Source organism: Hemibagrus wyckioides, linkage group LG15 (assembly GCF_019097595.1).
Source record: "Hemibagrus wyckioides isolate EC202008001 linkage group LG15, SWU_Hwy_1.0, whole genome shotgun sequence".
Classification (NCBI taxonomy): Eukaryota; Metazoa; Chordata; class Actinopteri; order Siluriformes; family Bagridae; genus Hemibagrus; species Hemibagrus wyckioides.
Window position 1 is genome coordinate 17,480,565 of NC_080724.1, and position 20,824 is coordinate 17,501,388.

Here is a 20,824-nt window from a genome sequence, read left to right on the forward strand (position 1 = left end):
TGCAGCCAGAGCGGAGCTGTTTAAAAGCGCTGGCGACACACCGGCAAATCCTAGACACTCCAGCACCGGCGGGAAGTCTCCACTTTCATTTGCAGCGCGTTCACCGCCAGCCTGCTGATATACAGAAGTAGATTATTAAGGACGGCTGGGAGAGACTTGTTTTTGTGCGGAGCTGTCCAAGGTGGAGTACACAACGATGAGATTTAGGATGAGACACCTGCAGCTGTGCACATCTCTCAAACGATGAGGAGGAAGCAGGTAACTCAGAGTATCTGACCAGCTGTCAGCATGAGATGAAAATGGAAGCGACTTAGGAGTCGCCCTTGAACGCTTCTATAGATATCTATCATCCTCCAACCGAACTGGTTTACTAAAATGTTCGATCTTGAAGTATTGTGTAGGTCATTTTAAATGCTTTACGTGCGGGTGCAAACAATGAGTATGGTCCGTCGCACAGCTCAGTCTGGTTAATGATTTACAGCCTCCAATCCCAGGGAAAGAGTGCATTGCTAATTTGGGCTTGTGGTACGGTCGTGGAAAATACTGCCTCGCGCTGAAATGCCAGCAGGTGTTTAGTGCTGTTGCGCTCGCGCCGTGGAGTCCCGGGCCGTACTGAGCGCGCGCACCAAATGACGCCGGCTCCGCGCTTCGGCCTGCTGGCGGCGGCGTGCACCTGCGCGTGGCTGCTGGTGCACGGCTGCGGGCCCGGTCCGGGTTACGGCGTGCGCTTGAGGCCGCGCAGGCTCACACCGTTGGCCTACAAGCAACACGTGCCCAACGTCTCCGAAAACAACCTGGGCGCGAGCGGCAGGGCCGAAGGAAAGATAATGCGCCACTCGGAGCGCTTCAACGAGCTGGTGTGCAACTACAACCCTGACATTGACTTTAAAGATGAGGAGCGCACTAAAGCTGACCGGTTCATGACCAAGGTAATGAGGAAGCTGGGTAATGGTTAATGAACTTTCACTGCTATTTCATGTTTATGGTTTCTGCATAATCCTTACAGTTTTCCTTCCATTGCATCCACTGCACGTGCCATCTTTCTACCCAAACATTGCTTGTTAAATCAAGAGTTTTCATGAAAACAACAACAAAAAAGGGGGCTTAGTGACATTTTAACACCGTAGTGGTCGCTAAGAGTTCTTAGCACTTGCCTTGGAGTGATTTAGGAAACAAGAAAGCACAGTGACACTCCACACAGTTATTTCCAAGGCAATTTGGATGTAAATGACATGTTTAGACGCAACTTTTATTAATATACCAAGCCAGGTCTAATCACATAAAAAATGGATTAACAAGTCTATGCCCAGTATGCAGCCATTCATTAATCTTTAAATGGGGTCTTTGGTGCTAAGAAATTATTAAATTCTTGTTTCCCTTCTGTGATCATGTAATTAAATCAGTGGATGAGGCAGTGAACTTTGTGAAATGCACAAATGAAACAAATTCCTTTAATGATTAAAAAAGGTGCAAACTCATTACCAACTTGAACAGATAAGTGTCTCGTTGGTGCAGTGAATGTTTTTTCATTAATGTTTAAAATGGGTTCCCAAAGTCTTCCCAGAAATCTGTGACATATTTCAGCAGCAGAATCATACTTTGGGTAATGTGCTGCACATGTTCACACAGTAAACACAAGATATTAATCAGAAAATAATATTTGGGTCCTTCAAGTCATAACTTGACATTAAATTCCTTTGATTACACATTATGTGTCTCCTGCTGAGTCACAGGTACCTTTCTGATGCCAAGGCTGAGTGTTGGCATATGTCTATGTATGCATGTGCCCTCTCCTTGTCCAGCACTGAAAGCTGTCCTTTGTGTATGTTTTGGTAGTTCTGCGGGGTTGTCTGTACAGAATTCCCGCCTGCTGAAGTAATGTCAGCATCGGAAAAGCCTCTATTGTAGTTCTGACAATGAAACGCCTCTGTCGAACCTCACTGCGAGAAAAATGGGCCTGGTTTGTTTTTCCCCTGGCTTAATTTCTCACTTTTCTCTGTCATATTCACAAATACATGCCCAAACATTCCACCAATCTGCCCTCTTACTCAGACTGGGTCTCGCCTTTTCTTCTCTGCTTGCCTTTTCGTGACCTCCTGTCTCTTTCACTTGCCCTTTCTCGGTCTTTTTGAATGGTCTCAATATACTCCACTGTAAAACGTTAAATTTCTCATGACAATCCACATTTTTCCTGAAACCAAACCACAATTTGTGCATCCTCTAGACGGAAGCTAGAACAGATACTGTGATAATACCACCATTTGACTAACCATGCATAAAAGGCTGTGTGAAAATATTTCTATCTTGTGAGGAAAAAAAATGTGACCTTGAATTTACTCTCTAACATAGCTGAAGATGGCCAAAGAATGTTAGAGATTAGTTACAGTAGCTTTGTTTTGATTGTTAGAGGCATTTTTTAGAGGGGGTTGTAGATGGCCTTTATCGGAGCTGAATGTACAGACAAAATCTGCTGATGTCAACCAGTGAACAAAACCGAGGCAGAGAGACATAACACAATCCAATGCTTTGGTGTTTAGTCTTTGTTCAACTTGAGCAGCTTGCTGAAGGCAATGTGAAAGTGGAATCTGCCGAGAATAAAGAATCATGCCTAGGTGTGGTGTTATGGTGGTTTCATAGCTCTATTATTGTTCAACCTGAATCTCTGAATAACATCTTTCTTTTCATCTGGCAGCGCTGTAAGGATTGCCTAAATAAACTGGCCATTGCAGTTATGAACCAATGGCCAGGTGTTCGACTACGAGTGACCGAGGCCTGGGACGAGGACGATAATCATCCACCTGGCTCTCTGCATTATGAGGGCCGTGCAGTGGATATAACCACCTCAGACAGGGACATAAAAAAGTATGGCCTCCTCGCTCAGTTGGCCGTCGAGGCCGGGTTCGACTGGGTATACTACGAGTCAAAGTATCACGTGCACTGTTCTGTCAAAGCTGGTAAATGTCTTTCAATCTGAATGTACTTTTTTTGGGCTGGTGAATGGGGGGCTGGTCCATGCACATGAGTGACAAATTGAAGGAAAAAAACACGTGTCTTAGTAAGGTGTCAAACCACTGAGAGCAGCCAGAATAGCTTACATATCTGGAACTGCACTGGGGGATACACCTCATCTGCTTATAGATATTCCCGTAATTGTTGTTTTGATGATGGTGATAGAGAGCCACTAAATCTTCCATAGCTGTTCAAATGGATTGAAATTCCACCACTATAAAAAAAAAAACCCACCATACAGCAGAACAGAAGCATTCTTTTTGTCAAATGTCTGCATATTATTTTATAATATCTATAACATTGTGAATTACTCCTTGTGAAGATAAATGCTGTTGCTCTGTTTCTCAGATCACTCTGTTGCAGTGGAGAAAGGAGGCTGTTTCTCAGCTTCAGCACTCGTGACTGTGGCTGAAGGAGTGCAAAAGCCTATGTCTCATCTGCAGCCTGGAGACTCAGTGCTTGCTTTGTCTGAGTCTGGTTTCTTAATCTTCAGCCATGTCCTCCTGTTCCTACATTTGGACGCTGAGCAGAGGTCCACGTTCTTGATTCTCAGCACAGAAAATGGGCATAGACTCACAATTACACCCAATCACCTCATCTTCATGGCTCCCAACCTCAAGTTAGACTACCATGAGTACCATGCTAGCTTTGCTAGTCAAGTCAGAAGAGGAGCCTATGTACTCATTTACGGACAGGATGGCCGTGTGCATCCTTCCAAAATAGTTTCTGTCTCGCAGGAAGAAAGAATTGGGGTTTATGCTCCATTGACTGAACATGGCAACCTGTTTGTGGATGGTGTGCTGGCATCCAGTTACGCATCTATAGAGGATCAAAGGCTGGCACACTGGGCATTCGGGCCTCTCCGCTTCCTGGTTGGACTGTCACATCTATTCATGGCAGTGAATCCACTAACAGTGATGATGCAAGGTGCTGCTGAAGTTCATACAATCTTTCCATCCAACCAAATTCTTTCCGGAGGACATACGAGTGTGATACATAACAGTTCAGCTGTAGTTCACAATGCAGTAAACAAAATGAACAGCACATGTTTTAGAAAACATCATTCTATGCTATATTCTGATTGTGTGTATGGTGCACAAGTAGGGGTTCACTGGTATGCACGGCTGCTATGTACGATTGCTCAGATTTTCTTGGAAACCTCAATTTGTGACTGAAGATCCAGGACAGGAGATACCTAGACAGGAGATATCCTTCTGTTAGGGTCAGAAAATTCTAACCAAATAAAGGCGACTTACCTAAAAGACAAATTATATAATGAACTTATATGTAATAGAGTATTATTAATTCCTTTCACTGTTCAATGATTTTGTTGTGGTCATTCATAAATTTCAAGTACACTGTATAGCATAACGAATGTTATTTGACTGTGGCACATGTTAATATCAGATGCAGAGCAAACATTTTTTTATACGAAAGAGGGAATATTTCTTAGAAAAAAAAAAGCTATTTTTATACTATGGGATTTATAATATATAAACATTTTCATGTTTTAGTAATTAATCTCATGACTTCATGTCTTTTTTTTTATACTTGCACTTTAGACTGATAAATCATGTGTTTGATTATGGACTGTAGGTTATGCTAATGTTCCATGGGTTGTATTGGCTGATGCAAAACTTATACAAAAAATATAACAGGGCTTTTGTTATATTTGTTAGCCATACTTTATTAGTGTCCTTCTGCAAACATCTCACTTTGGAGTCCTGAAGTAATTTAACTGGCAGGCCAATAATAATAATAATAATAATAATAATAATAATAATAATAATAATAATTGTTGACACTATTTTGGTAATTATTATTATTATTATTATTATTATTATTATTACTTAACCCTGGGGCAACACAGCTGCCCTGTAAGGCATTTCTGATTTGGGCTTTAAATAAATCATTGTGCTAATCTACAGACAGCCTATGCAATTCTTCTATTTTAGCACAATTATAAGATTAAAACACAGCCTCAACCTTAAACAAGGATTGTTATAGAATAGTTTCTTTAAAAAAATAAACTGCAAATGAAATGGTCATTTTTGTCGGTTGATATTTGAGTTGAGAATTTGGTCAGTTTGTGGATATTTCTCCTTTTTGTCTTCTTCCATTTCTCTTTGATCATCTTCTGCATTGTTTATTTAGTATTCATAATTAACAAGGTCTAGATTGCCACAAGTGTCCATCATTTTTAGGCTTTGGAAATGTTTTATGATCTTGGCCATCCATTCACCATAATGACAATATTTTGCTCCCCCTTGTGGACAATATGCGCTTTTACAAGGCGTCTTGATCTGGTCATTAACTGATCTCTGCTTATGAAATCTAACATGGCTATTATATCTTTTAGATGTGCTAACTTCATTGAGGTTGAAGCCAAACAAGTGGTTTATTAATGTTAAAGGATGTATATGATACTAGAAAGTTCGACCAATCAGCAAACAGGGAAGTATGAATTGTGCTTTAGCGACATACCACATACAATTTGAAGGAGAGTTTTCACAAAGCTAAATTACAAACAATAAGAGGCACAGTGATAGATGTTATCCATAGATGACCTTTAAATGATAAAAACTAAAGGTCTCTGTCCATGAAAACAAATAGCATTGGTTTCTAATCTGATTAAATGACATTCAAGCTTTTCTTCAAGATTCCTCTTGGAACACACCTGTCACTAAGATCTATTTATGCATCTCCAGTAACCTAAAAATTTATGGGAATAAAGAAAGGTTATTTCTATTTGAATACATTAACAAACACACTAGGCACACCCTGAGGAAAGTCAAAAAGTCATTGTAGCAGAATTTACAATATATATTTACAATACTATTTATTTTAACCCATGCTTCTTTTTCTACTATTTTGGACAGCTGTTGAGATATGTATAAAGAGGATTATCCTGTCGATGGAGGCTGCAGATGGGCACAAATCCACCTAAGATCTCTCTGTGATTTATCTGCATGTGACCAATAGGAGACACTGCATCAGGAAGCCACACCCTCAGTTATCACTGCAAACCAATCAGGTCTTTGGGGTACTAGACTTCAGGGTTAATTCTAATCCTGAAGAGAGACCTGTATGAGTTTACTAGTCCCAAGTTGTATACAGCTACAGTTTTGTGTGTAAGAAAAATATACACATACATTTAATCTGTAATGTTTGAGGAGATACATAGTTATTTCTTATGATTTATTGTCTACATATGAAGCATACATTATAGAAATACATCACTATATTTATTTAGATTAGTTTGCCGATCCCTGGCCTTCTCGTGTTTGGTTGCTTTTACATTTAAGGGTTATATGGCATCATTCATGGCTCTAATTAAGTTAATGTCTATTTGCTTCCTTTCAGACAATAGGACAAGAAGTATCAGAGCTCACTAAAAGCTTTCTTTAATCACTTTGGAGTAGCTAATATTTGAGAAGTTTCAAATCACTTCTGAACCCTAAATCCTTGTATTTGATTCAAAATGACCTCTTTTACTTCTTAATAATATGTAATTATACTTAAAGTATAACTATACTAAAAATGTTTGGGGTTGCTTAGGTGCATCTGCTATACCCCCAATTTATATTACTATTACAAAGGTTATTTGGGTAGCATGGTGAGCCTCAAAACTCAAGGGTTACTAGTTTGAGGTTCATGGGCTTAGTGACTATCTGTGCTGTGCTGTATCACGTGTTCACCCAGTGTCCACTCTAGCTTCATCAGCTTCCTTCCACCTCCCAAAACAGGTCAATAATGTAATGTGTTCATAGGTGAAATGAGTGTGTGCATGATGCCTTGTGATGGGATGATGCTCCGACCAGTGTTGCTCGGATAGGTTCCAGGTTATAGCGCCTACCAAAAGGGCAGTAGTATCTCAAGTGGTTAAGGCTCTGGGTCATTGATTGGAAGAAGCCCCAACATTGCCAAACTGTCAGCGTTGGGCCCTTGAGCAAGGCCCACCAACCCAGCCTGCTCTAGGTGTGCTGCATCATGGCTGACCCTGTACTCTGACCCCAACCCCTAGGGATGAGATATACGAAGAAAGAATTTCACTGCGCAGTAATGTATATGCGACAAAGACTACTTACTTAAAGATGCATTAATGAGTGGATGGTTTGGGGTCATTTTAACCCAACACATGAATGTATTCACTCCAGGTCACATCACCTCCACACTTGATTATACACAACAGCTGACTGGAGCAGGTCCTGGTCTTTCAGAACCCTGTTTCTTTCCTTTAAAAAACACCAAATACAAATAACCAGCTAATCAACAGCTCATTTTAAGCTGAAGTGGGTTTGCAGGGTGGGAAAAAAACAATAGGGTAGGGAACATGTACGCAAGGTTACATGAGATAATAATCTGTCTCAGCTGCTCTAGAGTCAGTATTACCCATGAACAGTGCATCCATTCATAAGAAGCGAACACAAATACTAAAAAACCTTCTGTCTTTTTATCCGGGAAATAATTTAAAAGACAAAAATCTGGATCACTCTAGCACACCTAAAGTGAAAGCGGAGCGCGCCATAATGATTATTGATGTTAAACAAGCTTGCTGGAAAATGGCTGCAATTTAATTCGTAGCATGCCATGAACGTCTCGCAGACCTGCCTCATACGCTTTCACATCATCACACGCGTATTTAAAACCTTGGTGATATACAAAAGGCAAACAAATATTTGCTGGCTTCGTGTCTGTGTGTAAAAAAATGTGATGAAGAAGCACGAACAAAAGCAGCATACCCGGGCTAAGCCCAGTCTTATCACCGGCGCGGTGGGATTGATTAAAATGGATGTGGCGGTGACCGAGAATTAAAATGACTCCCAAACTGAAAAACAAAGAATTTACACGAGTTTACTACGAGTCCAAGCATTCACAAACTACAATATCTCACGTTAGTCGTGTAAGAGTGAGCGAATTATTTACTACTGGACAAAAGACGAGCGAGGTGGGAAAACTTAGCCGACGCATGCGAGTCTGTGCAGCTTTATTAAACAAAACCAAAACAAACCAAAACAAAAACATTCAGGGCAGGAAAAAGCGAAAAGCCAGCTACGCAGTTAACCTTTTAAACTGCTTCAAATGAGCAAAGAAGCGACTAAACTAGCAAATACGGTACCATCCCGCCTCCTGTGTGGAGATTTGAGTAGCTTTTTTCGGATTCGGCTTTGCCTACACGAGTACAATATGATTAATTTGGTTAGCCATCTTGTACGCTAGCTAATACATGATCAAGTTAGCAGGCGTTACAAGCAGCCAAGGGCTTCGGGCACTTCCCCCAATCCACAACACAGTGCTCAGCCTGCTCAGCTTTATGAAATGAAACCAATACACACGGATTTGTGTCCGTAGGACTGTTTCTGATGATGTATGAGGACGTGAGTATCGTTCTATAAGGTGAGTTCAACTCTTATAACCTGTTCTGGGGGGTTTTTTGTTTTCGCTAGTTTGGAAATTAAGTTGCCATGCTAGCTAGCGTGGTGCACGGTGGCTTATTCGTGTCGTTTACCTCACTGGAGTTAAGTTAACCTCGTACCTGAGCTGGCACACTTTATAATCACAAGATAGTATACGCATTCGATGCTTGCTAGCCTTCTTTTTTTTTTTTTGAAAAAACATTTATTTCACAAGTTTTTACACAAAAAAAAACAAACAAACCCGCACATCTTAGCTAGCTATCTCATAAGTGTAAATGTTTTCAGAGTCGTTTACATAGCTGAGATGCACGACTGGCGTTGCCCTTGGTGTTTAAGTTAGCGATAAGTTAGCTTAAGCTAGCTAACTGCCTGCTGATGAAGTTCAAGCAGGATCTTTTAGCTAGTGGGCTAGCTTGTTTCACCTCACCGAGTCTTCGTAGGTTGGCAAATGGACACTGCTTGTGGTCAACTTTGGCCTGTTTTTTTTTTACTGACAGGAGTCTGGCTAGCTTAATGTGCTCCAAGTGTTACCTCGTTCGCTAAACATGTAGCTTTGTAAACTAACACGTTAAGTTTTTTTTTTTTTTGGAGTGTTTCTAATAGCAAACTTAACTAGCCAGTGTCCGCATCTACACACACATTCCGTTTAGGTTTACAGGTGATAAATGCCTCAGTGTTTATTAAACGTTTTGCTGAATGTTGAGGAAACGTTCTGAGTAACACACAAACACACTTCAACCGCGGATGGATATGCGTCCAAAGCTAACTAGCTCGAGTTCGCTATTTAATCACACTTCTTGCCCTTATATATATTTTCCTGACTACTTTTAAAGTTCACTAAGCAGTTCACTTGTTGTGTTTTATGTTGTTCGTGGTCTTCTAAGGTGCTCGTTTAGTGCTGCGTCGCTAGTTAGGGGAACTTTCCCCGCCGTGTGTGTTAAACAAGTTTGCTAGCAGTCCATACTGTCCCATTATTTTGGATTAGGAGAGAGAGAGAGAGAGTCGTGTTTAACTGCGTATTTCACATTTTCTCATTCCTGAAAGTGTCTTTTTGTAACGTGGTAAATGTTGGAGTTAAACGTCTGCCCTTGAATAAATATCCATTTCAGAATTAATTAATTAATTATAATTAAGCTAACGTTGCATTAGTTTTATTGGTCTGGTTTGTAATCTAAGCTAGTTCTTCTTCAGCTTCCTCACATAAGGGAATGATGACCGCTGGGTATTTATTTATTTATTTATTTATTGATTGTTGTTTTGAGCTACAGTGAGTAGACATTTGCATGTGCACGTTACAGGTACTACAGCTTATTTACATTGCCAGGCTGAGATCACATCTCTTCCGATATTACTATACTGTAATCAGGTCTCTTTATTTTTATCATTTATTTTTTGGAGCAGAAATATTTAAAACACCTTTGGTTTCTCTACACACCCTCTTCAGGCACAAAATGTATTTTATTGAGGCAGTATCTTTCTTAAGCATTGCCAACAGGTGAACTATTTGTGATCAAGGTGGTTTTTGTGATGAAGGTTGAAATGAAGGATATGAAATACAGGGAGGGAGGGAGAGAGAGAGAGAGAGAGAGAGAGAAAATAACAGTATAAAACGTCTAACCAGTGCAGCTTCCCTTCAGTTTCCTTTACCCAACTGTGTGTTGTCATAGGAGGAAACACATGTAAATCAAGGGATGTGGGGGAACAACGATTTTAACGGTACTGGCAAAAAAAAAAGAGAGTGAATGGTTATTTTATTTTATAAAGCTTCATGTTCCCTAAATAAACTCATATTATAACTGTTTCATTTTGCGTTATTTATTTAGAGCCATGACTTGTTATTATAGAAATGATAACATACTTGAAGGAACACATTAATATAAACCTTTTCAATTCCAACAATGGCTATTGTCAGAGCTGCTGCTGAAGGAAGTCTATCAACAACAAGAATCAAGAATTCAACGGCGTAAACAGAACGTCTTGTTTAAGTTTGTGTTTTCGTCGAATTCGTGATTATATTAGCAGTCTAAATGATCTTTTATTATTAATGCAACAAAAATTAAAAAAAAAAATTGTATTAATGACAATTAAGCACATTTCAGATGAGAGTTGACATGATGGACCAGTATATTCTATAGGAATGCCATAGTGTAATGTACAATCCTGATAGATAGATAGATAGATAGATAGATAGATAGATAGATAGATAGATAGATAGATAGATTCTTTATTGATCCCGAAGGAACTTCCAGATATCCAGCAGCAGTAGGATTGTTAATTGCACACTGTACATCTTACAAATAGTCAGTATACACAGGGTAATGTGATAACTGACCAGAAGTTACTAGTGAATGGACAGATTAACACGTACATCAGACTATTGAAGGTTGCTCAATTTTTACACTTTTGCACTTTAGATTGTAAAGAAGTTTATTTTTTTCGTGGCACGCAGATTCCGACGGAACTAACTAGCCGGGATTTGTTTCAGCCCGGAGTGGATGTGAACCGTCACAGGAAGCGGGCCACTCGGAAGTTGTGTTTTCTTTGTGTATCTCCGTTTAGTGTTGTTTTATATGGAGGAAGTAGCATTACGTGTTAATTATGTACGCAGTTTAAATGTTTTATTAGCTCGGCGTTGCGCTTAGCGACCGTATCGCAATGCATTCGTTGCTTTCTATTTTTGTGTTGGTGAGCGGTGACCGGATTTTCGTGCAGAGAGTTTGTTAACCCCGGTTAGCAAGCTAGCGATCGAGCTAAGCTAAACTAGCTGCATGTACTGTAATCTGTAGCTAACTGGCGGATAAAGCGTATTTAGGACCAAACAGTCACAGATCATTAGCTTTTGTTTTGTCGCTGACTGTCGCTCCCCTGGTAAACTAAGAGAATGAGCTGAGCACACGAATGCGATTTAATGGTTTGTATCCCACATATTGTCTTGTTGCAATATTACTGTGCAATGTGGCATGAGAAACGTATTAGTTGGATGCACGGTTCAGTTAATCCTGTCATGAAATAGTCTGGCTTTTTAAAGTAGAGAGTTTATCTGTAAACTTTGCAGCTGGTTAGAAAGCCAGTTAGCTGTTTAGATGCCTATCTATGTGTATATTATCATAGATCATGTTAAACCTAATAGATTCAAACCTTAATTCCATTTCTAGAAATATTATTTGCATTCATTATAGGTTTCAAATGATTTTCTGCCCGTTTTAGGTCTCTTCTAGGGAGATCATCTTCAGGAGAAGGAATGGACGAGCAGAAGTCAAACTGCGAAGAAAATGATTCGGAAAAAGCAGGTTAGCAATGGAATGTTTACCTATTTTGTCTTGTTTGTTGTTTTGTCCGTCTCCTGTTTTATACAGGCGATGCAGATGCTGGTTTTTCTGATATTCTTGATTTTCTTTTCACTGTAACGTACGTTGGTAGATTGCTTTTTATTGTATAGATTTGTAATTTTTTCCACTGTACAAACTTCTGAGAGGTGCAAAGTCAGCAATAGGTTTCTGATGGATTTGTGATTTATTTATTTTTTTTTATTTGAATGATTATGTAGCAGTTATTCTCAAGGCTGCTGTGAAGAGAGCAGTTTCTGTGACGTTAAAGAACGAGTCTTTGCACTTTCTTGCATCTTTTGCGATGTACTTTTTGACCTGTATGTGGCCTGTGTTTCCCAGCTGATGACAGTGCCTCTTCAAACAAGACCGTCCCGTCTCAGGGGGAATCAGAAGCCCCTTTTGCTGCAGAGGACATCTCAGGCACTACTGTGGACCCTTCCAGTACACCAGCGTATGTACAAGTCTTTTATTTCGATTTTACTTTTTCCACACACAAGCGATTCATGAGATTTTCACTTGACACCAACAAATTATGCACAGTATGATGTCCATGATCAGAAGATCACAATTACATTTCTGGAGGCCTTAACTTATGACTGTGGTGGATGACTTTCTCAATTTTGGTTTGTGTGTTCAGGGAGATTGTCAGAGCCTGTGCGCTTTGCAATTGTGTTGAGAGAAGTCTTCATGGACAGAGAGAGCTCCGGTGTTTCGGGCCCTCTTCCCATTGGCCCAATCTGGAGCCGTCTACCTCCTCACTGCCATTAGCTGGAAATGATGACCTGTCTTCCATTGGCTTCTCTGAACCCATCAGTCCTGTGTCTCTCTTTGCTGACAATGGTATGCTCAGAATAATCTTTATTTTGCATTGAGTAAGTCATGTCTATAGTGTTTTTCCAAACCTCTTATAACTTTTGATACAGGGAGCTGTTGGGTTCACCACTGGTGTGCAGTATGGTCAGAAGGGGTGCAAAAGGGCGAGGGAGAAGAGCTGAAAAATGTGGATAAAGCGGTCATCTCAGGGATACAGCAGGTGGACTAAAAATACATTCAGAGGTGACTCAAGGATGTTTAGTGTAAAATAATAAGGTCTCCTGAACAATTTTTCTTATGTTTACAGCCGTGTGATTATTGTAAAAGGATGGGTGCGACCATCAGGTGCCGTGCTGCGGGTTGCTCACGGTCCTACCACTTCCCTTGTTCGGCTGCGAGTGGATCGTTTCAGTCCATGAAGCAGTTGGCTCTTCTGTGTCCTGCGCACATAGACCAGGCTGAAGAAATGGGTAAGGAACACTGCCAAAGAAACAAGAGATCAACATCATTGTGTTGGATTTGTCTAAATGTTTGTTTGTTTGTTTTTTTCTGCTCATTCAGCTGGAGAGGAGGCGCGCTGTGTGGTATGTGACTCTGCAGGAGAGCTGACAGGGTTACTGTACTGCACAGGCTGTGGGCAACACTACCATGATGCCTGTCTCGAAATCAGCGCCACACCGCTCCAGCGCTCGGGCTGGCAATGCCCAGAGTGTAAGGTGTGCCAAACCTGCAGGTACGTTTGACAGAGCTCGGTCAATCCACCGTAAAAATAGGTGTGGTTGTTTTACATTTGGGTCCTTTCAATGAATTTAAAATGTGTCTCATGTTTAGGCAACCGGGGGAAGACAACAAGATGCTGGTCTGTGATGCATGTGACAAGGGCTATCACACATTTTGTCTGCAGCCAGCCATGGACTCTGTACCCCCTGATTCTTGGAAGTGCAGAGTAAGTTCCATCCAGCATCATTTTTAACTTGTTTTCTACAGTTTGCTGCTCTGTGATGCTCTAATATCTGATAAAAAATAGTGCAAACCTCCATAAGTATAAAAACATTTTATATTTAAACATTTTGTATGTTATGATTGCAGAGGTGTCGCGTGTGCACCGACTGTGGGGCTCGAGGTCTTATTCTCCCTGGCTCTGAGCAGTGGTTTGAAAGCTATTCAGTCTGTGAAAACTGTCAGCGACGGCGCATATCTGTCTGTGGGGTTTGCAGTAAGGTCACTGAGTCATCTGTCACACTACAACACCACTGTTCCATCTGTCACAGGTGTGTCTGTGCCTCTATATCTCCAGCCAGAACAATGGATATAGCTTACTACACATTTTTGTGTTCATCCTCTTGTGGGAATTTTATTTTTTGGGTTCTATAATTTCAAGCTACAGCCACATTTGAGTTATTGCTTTGGTGTGTGTGTGTGTGTGTGTGTTATTTTTGGTATGCTTTTTTATTATTACTTTTGCAAAGTCATTAGCTGGGGTCATTGATTAAGTCTGGCACTTTTCCAGCAGCAGACAAAATGATAAAATATCTACTCAGAGGTGCTTAGGTTTTGTATTTAAGTGAAATAGCATGATGTGGTGTAGCAACAAAGAAATAATCAAAACAAAATGGAGTTCCTACTTGCCTGTCAGTCATGCTAGACACTGTCAAAAGCTCTTAACTTTTTTGAATTTAGAGACTCTGGATAGGCAATCTTAGTGTGGCTTTGGACAGAGAGATGGGAGGGGAGGATTTTATTCTGTACAGCTTCTGCATGGCTACACACACACAAAAAAAAATTGGATCAGGTAATGAAATGGTAAATCTGATCCTAAGATGCTTTAATAATAATAAAAAAAAAAAATCTTTCCCTTTATAGGTGGGTACACAGTGAGTGTGCATCAGTCTCGGAACCTCCAGATGAAAAATGCATCTGCATTATCTGCAGAGAAGCGCAGACTGTTGTCTCTGAGACAGAGCAGTCATCTACACAAGTAGATATAAAAGCAGAACCAGAGGAGGAGCCCATGGAGTTGGGTATGTACCGTTTTGTTGAAGTGTATACAAGCTATAATATTTCCTCTCGGATGATCTAGGAATTCTAGGTATTTTTAGCTTCTGAGCTCTGTCCATGTAAATAGTGTGTTTATTCTGCTTTAGAAACAGACGCTGAAGTTGTTGAAATGGAAGAAGTTCACAAGAGCATTACTGAAGAGGGATCACAGCAAGAGAAAACTGTGGTTTCTACTGATTCACACCTTAATGGTCAGGACTCTACTAAGGAACAGACCCCTGCAGTCAGGGTTTCAGGTAATCATGGTTTCCTCTTCTAAAGAACGTTTTGAGCTTTGTGTGTAGTGTGTGCTGCCATGGATATTCTTTATATGTGTAGAACAAAATGTAATTGATTGTGCTGTCAATACTTTTGAGTGCTTGGAGACTGCAGTCTTCCCGTTATTGCACACAGGCCAAGATTGCAAGAATGGTTTGTAATGCAATTGGTACAGTGGACGTTGTAGTGAAATTTTCAAGCTTAGGAAGTTCTGTAGTAGGCCACTGGACTGCTTTTTGGTAAAGTGATTTATCAGGTGTTGTCTTGTTGGCAGACATGACCTCACCGTGTTGGATGTTATCTGTCTTCATTTTAATAGGTGTAAGTGATGACAGCGGAGTCACACAAGGCTGTAGCGAATCTGTTGCCGATGGTGCTGTTAGTATAGAGGTTGAACCTAAAGCCCAGGCCACAGTGGACAGCCTCGCTAACCCCGTCACTGTCACGATGCTGGAATCAGAATCTAAAGTAGCAGAGGCTCATGCAGAGGATGGTCAGCTACAAGAGGAAGTCAGCAGACAGGAGGGAAAGGAATCGAGCAGTAATTTGAACATTACAGCAATGGAACCTACTTTGCTCTCTTCCTCATCACCTCCTGCTCAGATCCCTCTTCCTGCTGGTTTAGATGAGGCAGAGCCTGTTGCCATGGACATCTCAGAGGTGCAGAATGAGGATGTTTCAGAAAGGACTTCTCCCCCTGTTCCTCAGGTGGAACCCTCTGCCTCAGACACAGATGAGCGAGTGGGTCAGTCAGAGGATGATGAGGATGAGGAAGAGCTGTTAGAGGAGGCACACTGTAAGGATGAGAGTCAGGCTGAAGATGTTATAAAGCAGGAAGCTGATTCTCAAGAAACGAGCATCAAGTCAGAACTGCTCCTGGATGAGATGTCCAACATGAGCCACGGTGATGAGAGCAGCAGTGGCTTCCTAGGCTCACCAGCAGAGGTGGACTCGCAGATGCTGTCCATGGACCTTAGTGTTGTGCCAGCAGGCAGGGCACGCTCCGATTCCTTGCTCACTGAGAGTGATGAGTTTTTGTCCTTTGACACCCTCAAGTCGGATGGAGAGAAGTTAAAGCGGCGAGGATCTCCAGGTCGCTCCAGAGTGAAACAGGTAGTGTGTTTTTATCTGTATATTATTTCTCTCAATTTGCATATGGCAGTATAGTTTTGCATGTATGAAAATACACATTTATGGCTTGTTTTAATGGATGACGCAGCAGGGAAGGGGTGGTGGTTTCCCAGGAAGAAGGCGACCACGAGGCGGAGGAAGCGGAAGAGGACGAGGACGATCACGTCTCAAAGCTATGGCTTCTTGCATTGATGCTTTCTTAGTGAGTTTCTTGCACATTTATGCTAGATTGGCTCACTTTAAAGTAAACACTGAATCTTATGTCTAAGTTATAAGCAGTTATGGCACATGTAGCTGGTGCAGTGCCGGCAGGTCCCTGCTTTGTGTGTTTAAACAAATGAGCAACTCAGTTTGTGTATGAAAGCTTATGTTAGCTTATGACAATGATGTTGATGTACAGATGATTCAGCAGTGGTTAATGCACTGAGTATAATTAATCGTATATTAGTAATTAGATATATACCTTTGTAAGACCAGACACTTTTATTATATATACTTAGCCACAAATGACTCCAGGAAACTCCAGGAGACCAGGAAACCCGGTTTCGAATGTCTAATTGAAACACTATTTGTCATCCCTTTAGCAAACAATGAATGCAGATACCGGATTGAACAAAGAGGATGAGGAGGAGGAAGATGACACAATGCAGAATACAGTGGTGCTTTTCTCCAACACTGATAAATTTGTTCTTTTGCAGGTAAAACATGGCTTTTTGTTGTCTGGTGCATGTTCATGACACTTTAGGTTTCCGATTTTTCAGGGAATTCTTTCTCTGCTTCGTAGGACATGTGTGTGGTATGTGGCAGTTTTGGGCGCGGAGTAGAGGGCCAGTTGTTAGCTTGTGCTCAGTGCTCCCAGTGTTACCATCCATACTGTGTCAACAGCAAGGTGAGCATGTCATAACTGTGATGTTATTTTCAGCTGCAATTTGTGAGATTATTTCTTTATTATTTTTTAATGATTCCTTCTTTAGATCACTAAGATGATGCTAAGGAAAGGCTGGCGTTGTCTTGAGTGTATTGTTTGTGAGGTGTGTGGGAAGGCCTCTGATCCTTCACGGTTGCTGCTGTGTGATGACTGTGATGTCAGCTATCACACCTACTGCTTGGATCCACCACTGCACACGGTGCCAAAGGGAGGCTGGAAGTGCAAATGGTACCTAACTTGTGTGTTTTTCTTTTTAAAGAAGTTATTTGACAAGTGACTATAATTTAGTGAGCAAAAACAATTAATAAATTGTAGTAACTACATGTGTCAAGAAATACATATACCAGTTTGAACACACCCAGCAAGTGAAACATTTTTGTTTGGCAACTTAAGCTAATAAAAAGCAAGGTTGGTCAGCAGCTGAGTTGCTAGTCTGTCAGGTAATGACGAATGAAAAATTGAGAGCTTGGACATATAATATGCTTGTCCAGCACTACTGAGTTGCCCGACACTAAGAGTGTTTTAGTTGCTTTGTTATTGCTGGTGCAGACACAAATGGAGCAATGGCTTTGTTTCCATACTGTTTGTGCTAGGTGTGTATGCTGTATGCACTGTGGGGCCAGTTCACCAGGGTTTCATTGCGAGTGGCAGAATAACTATAACCACTGTGGCCCTTGTGCCAGTCTGGTCACATGTCCTGTATGTCATGAGAATTTCATGGAAGAAGAACTGCTTCTGCAATGCCAACACTGTGACAGGTACATACAGTCATAGCTGGAAGAGTGCAGTAGTTCTCTGTTGGAAAGAAGGACATTGAATTAAATATTTATTTCTTTATAGATGGGTGCATGCGGTATGTGAGAGTCTCTATACTGAAGATGAGGTCGAACAAGCGTCTGATGAGGGCTTTGCCTGTACAGCCTGTACTCCATATGTTCCCAGACCCATCGGTGAGTCCTGGTTTTGTAGAAGATTTTATAAATAACATGTATTTAAGTCCCTTCTTACTGTTGAGTGATTTGTTATCTTACTGTTTTTATAGTGGAGTCCCCAATGATGTCGGCATTCAAAATAAAAGAGCCTGGTATGTCTTACTGGCTAGATGTACATTTTCTACTCGGTTTATCCTGGTGAATTACATGCCATTGTCATCCTATACAAATGTCTAATCCAGTTTAAAATGTTTCCTTTTCAGAGCCACAGTTTTACCGTCTTGAAGGTGTCTGGCTTACGGAGGCTGGAATGTCTTTACTGCGAAGTATTTCTATGTCACCTCTGCATAAGCGTAGACAGCGGCGTTCCCGACTGGGTACCATCTGTATTGATGGAGCTCCTGAAGGTCTGGAGCCGAAAGAGGGCGATGGTGAAGGAGAGGATGGGAAAGGTATGCTTTTAATACCTCTTAATGTGTATATGAAACTTAACTTGTTTACAGTACAATCATGTAATTATTAGGCAACACGCACCCACTAAGTTTGAGAGCAAGCAAACATTTTATTATAGAATTAAATTGCTCTTATTCATTCTTTCACCCTGCAATAATTCTTGAGGTGACTATTCTCAAACATAGGTCCATCCCTTTACCTTTGCATTTTCAGGGTGTGCTGAATCAATGGACTGTGAGTCTAAACTGGAAGCTCCTGGCAGCCCAGATCGTGGTGATGGTATGGACAAAGAGCCAGGGGCCGACGGAGGTATAGAGGGGACGGGTGACTGTGGTGATCTGAAAGGAGCAGATGATACAGATGATAGAAAGAAGAGAAAGCGAAAACCATACAGACCAGGTGACTGTAGATCCTCTGATATTAGTTATGTATTTGTTTATTACCACAAAGGGTTATATGCGTGCTGATGGACATTGTTAATTCTTTTGTAGGCATTGGAGGGTTCATGGTCCGGCAGAGAAAATGTCACACACGGATGAGGAAAAGTCTGTCTACATCAGGTGATGGTGTGCCTGAAGGACAGGCCACAGAGACCAAACTTGAAGAAGGCAAGTGAAACCAAGCTCTTAACTGCCAATCATATGAACAGGCTAATATGTTTAGACTACGGTGTTAATGGCTAAATGTGCTTTTTTTTTTTTTTTTTTTTTTTTTTTTTTTAAGGCCCTCATCCTGATATGGATCCACCTGATGTCAAAGCATCGGAGGGAGATGGTGAACTTGCCAAAAAACGTAGAGGGAGAAAGAAAAGCAAATTAGAAGACATGTTTCCTGCATACTTGCAAGAAGCTTTTTTTGGAAAGACATTACTTGACCTGAGTAAAAGGGCTTTTCTAGCCCCTCCAGCCCAGAGACATTTTCAGGGCATGCCAAGACCCTCATTACCTGCTCCTGGCTGTAGACCTGCCGTTTCAGAATCAGGTATTGCAATACTTAGTAGGCATTTGGGTATCTGAATTTTTTAATCTTTAAGAAATGTGCACATTGCATAAAAATAAACATTTAAATGCACTTTGTTGTAGCAGAGGTTGAAAACCGAGCACCTGAAGCAACCCTGCAGCTGAAGCGCGAGGCTGATGGCTTAAAACCTCAAGAAGATATAAAACGTAAGTTGCACAACTGTGAAGTTCTCCGAAACCAGTGGAATAAATATGTTAATATTTTAGTCTTAATGTTTCAATATTTAATACATTGCATTTGCAATTTGGCATATTTTAGTAACTGCAGGAGCAGGTGAGCAGCCCTCTGTCAGTGATCAGAGTTTAGGTGACACCCCTGCTTCAAACATTCAGAAAAATGGAGGTAAATCCTGCTCATGGACTTTTCAGTAAATTTTCGCTTAGAGCTAATAGTTTTTTTTTTTTAACAGATTTCTTTTCCTTTTGGTTTGGTTTAGGTCTTCCACAGGGGACAGAAAAGCAAGACTCTGAGCAGTTCTTCCGTAAAGTACTTAGACCCTCAGAAGGGAGCACTCTAAGTGGGACAATTCAAACTAGTACAAGGCCTTTACAAGAAGGGGAGAGTAATCGCACTGGTTTGCCCTTAAGAAACCTTCCTGGTAAGATTAAGCCAAAGGAATAGTTGCTACTCTGTATTTATTACTGACTGTTGCCTGTGCAGCTTAACCTTGATTGGATAAAATCTTTTTACAGGTGCTTCCACATCTGGCTCATTGCCCTCAGCTAGTATGATGGAGCCTTTTCAGTCTCCATTTTTTGATCCACTGTAAGGACAGGATAACTTATTTTGACTCGATATAAAGCATTCATATTTATTTTTTCTACATTATTTATGCATATATTTACTGTATAAATATTTGTTACCTAGTGATCGTGGTGGAATTTTCAGTCCAGAACAGGATGAGGAAAGCCCTTGGGCAACACCTTCCACGCCAGCAACTCCAACTACTCCTCCAACTCCTACTGAACAGGAGGGAGATGGCCTGTCATACAATCAGCGTAGCTTACAGCGCTGGGAAAAAGATGAAGAACTTGGAAATCTATCCACGATTTCTCCTGTTCTCTATGCTAACATCAATCGCCCTAATCTCAAACAGGAGTTCCCTGGTTAGTTATCATGGACATACAAGTTTAAAATAAAACTCATCTCCGCTTTATAAAAAATATTTATTTTTTTTATTTTGACAGATTGGGCAAGCCGCTGCAAGCAGATAATGAAGATATGGAGGAAGGTATCGGCTCCTGACAAGGTTCCATTTTTGGTAAGACCTTGGACGTAGTGTATGTAACATAACCTCAATATCTTCAATATAAAGTATTGATGTTTCCGTTCTTACATTCTGTTTTATTCCTCTAGCAAAAGGCCAAAGATAACAGGGCAGCGCAGAGAATCAGCAAGGCACAGAAGGTAATAATTTTAATATGATTTTGATGCAATTCCAGAATCAGAGAAAGCATTACTGATCCTTTTTCTACT

General features: G+C 40.8%; 2 protein-coding genes across 6 annotated transcripts in view; both read left to right on the plus strand.

Annotated features, from left to right (window-relative positions):
- On the plus strand, positions 1-5,051 carry dhh (desert hedgehog signaling molecule). Its single transcript, XM_058410812.1, has 3 exons — positions 1-929; positions 2,693-2,954; positions 3,358-5,051. Exons 1-3 carry the CDS (start codon positions 630-632, stop codon positions 4,182-4,184), a joined length of 1,389 nt encoding a protein of 462 aa, XP_058266795.1. The 5' UTR covers positions 1-629; the 3' UTR covers positions 4,185-5,051.
- A 2,964-nt stretch (positions 5,052-8,015) lies between these two features.
- The window catches only part of kmt2d (lysine (K)-specific methyltransferase 2D), a 29,070-nt gene continuing 16,261 nt past the window's right edge, over positions 8,016-20,824 (plus strand). The window contains exons 1-30 of one of the 5 annotated variants that reach the window (XM_058409818.1): positions 8,016-8,406; positions 11,634-11,716; positions 12,095-12,206; positions 12,393-12,595; positions 12,679-12,788; positions 12,876-13,038; positions 13,130-13,301; positions 13,400-13,514; positions 13,658-13,839; positions 14,432-14,589; positions 14,713-14,862; positions 15,204-15,997; positions 16,104-16,217; positions 16,600-16,713; positions 16,800-16,904; positions 16,990-17,171; positions 17,537-17,701; positions 17,784-17,893; positions 17,986-18,027; positions 18,139-18,327; positions 18,542-18,727; positions 18,820-18,936; positions 19,052-19,309; positions 19,411-19,494; positions 19,607-19,690; positions 19,785-19,946; positions 20,041-20,113; positions 20,216-20,454; positions 20,536-20,609; positions 20,705-20,755. In XM_058409818.1, the coding sequence (XP_058265801.1) occupies positions 11,668-11,716; positions 12,095-12,206; positions 12,393-12,595; positions 12,679-12,788; positions 12,876-13,038; positions 13,130-13,301; positions 13,400-13,514; positions 13,658-13,839; positions 14,432-14,589; positions 14,713-14,862; positions 15,204-15,997; positions 16,104-16,217; positions 16,600-16,713; positions 16,800-16,904; positions 16,990-17,171; positions 17,537-17,701; positions 17,784-17,893; positions 17,986-18,027; positions 18,139-18,327; positions 18,542-18,727; positions 18,820-18,936; positions 19,052-19,309; positions 19,411-19,494; positions 19,607-19,690; positions 19,785-19,946; positions 20,041-20,113; positions 20,216-20,454; positions 20,536-20,609; positions 20,705-20,755 (4,557 nt within the window). In that variant the 5' untranslated portion in view covers positions 8,016-8,406; positions 11,634-11,667. Of the gene's footprint in view, positions 8,407-10,958; positions 11,338-11,633; positions 11,717-12,094; positions 12,207-12,392; positions 12,596-12,678; positions 12,789-12,875; positions 13,039-13,129; positions 13,302-13,399; positions 13,515-13,657; positions 13,840-14,431; positions 14,590-14,712; positions 14,863-15,203; positions 15,998-16,103; positions 16,218-16,599; positions 16,714-16,799; positions 16,905-16,989; positions 17,172-17,536; positions 17,702-17,783; positions 17,894-17,985; positions 18,028-18,138; positions 18,328-18,541; positions 18,728-18,819; positions 18,937-19,051; positions 19,310-19,410; positions 19,495-19,606; positions 19,691-19,784; positions 19,947-20,040; positions 20,114-20,215; positions 20,455-20,535; positions 20,610-20,704; positions 20,756-20,824 lie in introns of those variants that run through there. The other 4 variants (XM_058409817.1, XM_058409815.1, XM_058409813.1 and 1 more) reach the window with 4 other exon arrangements.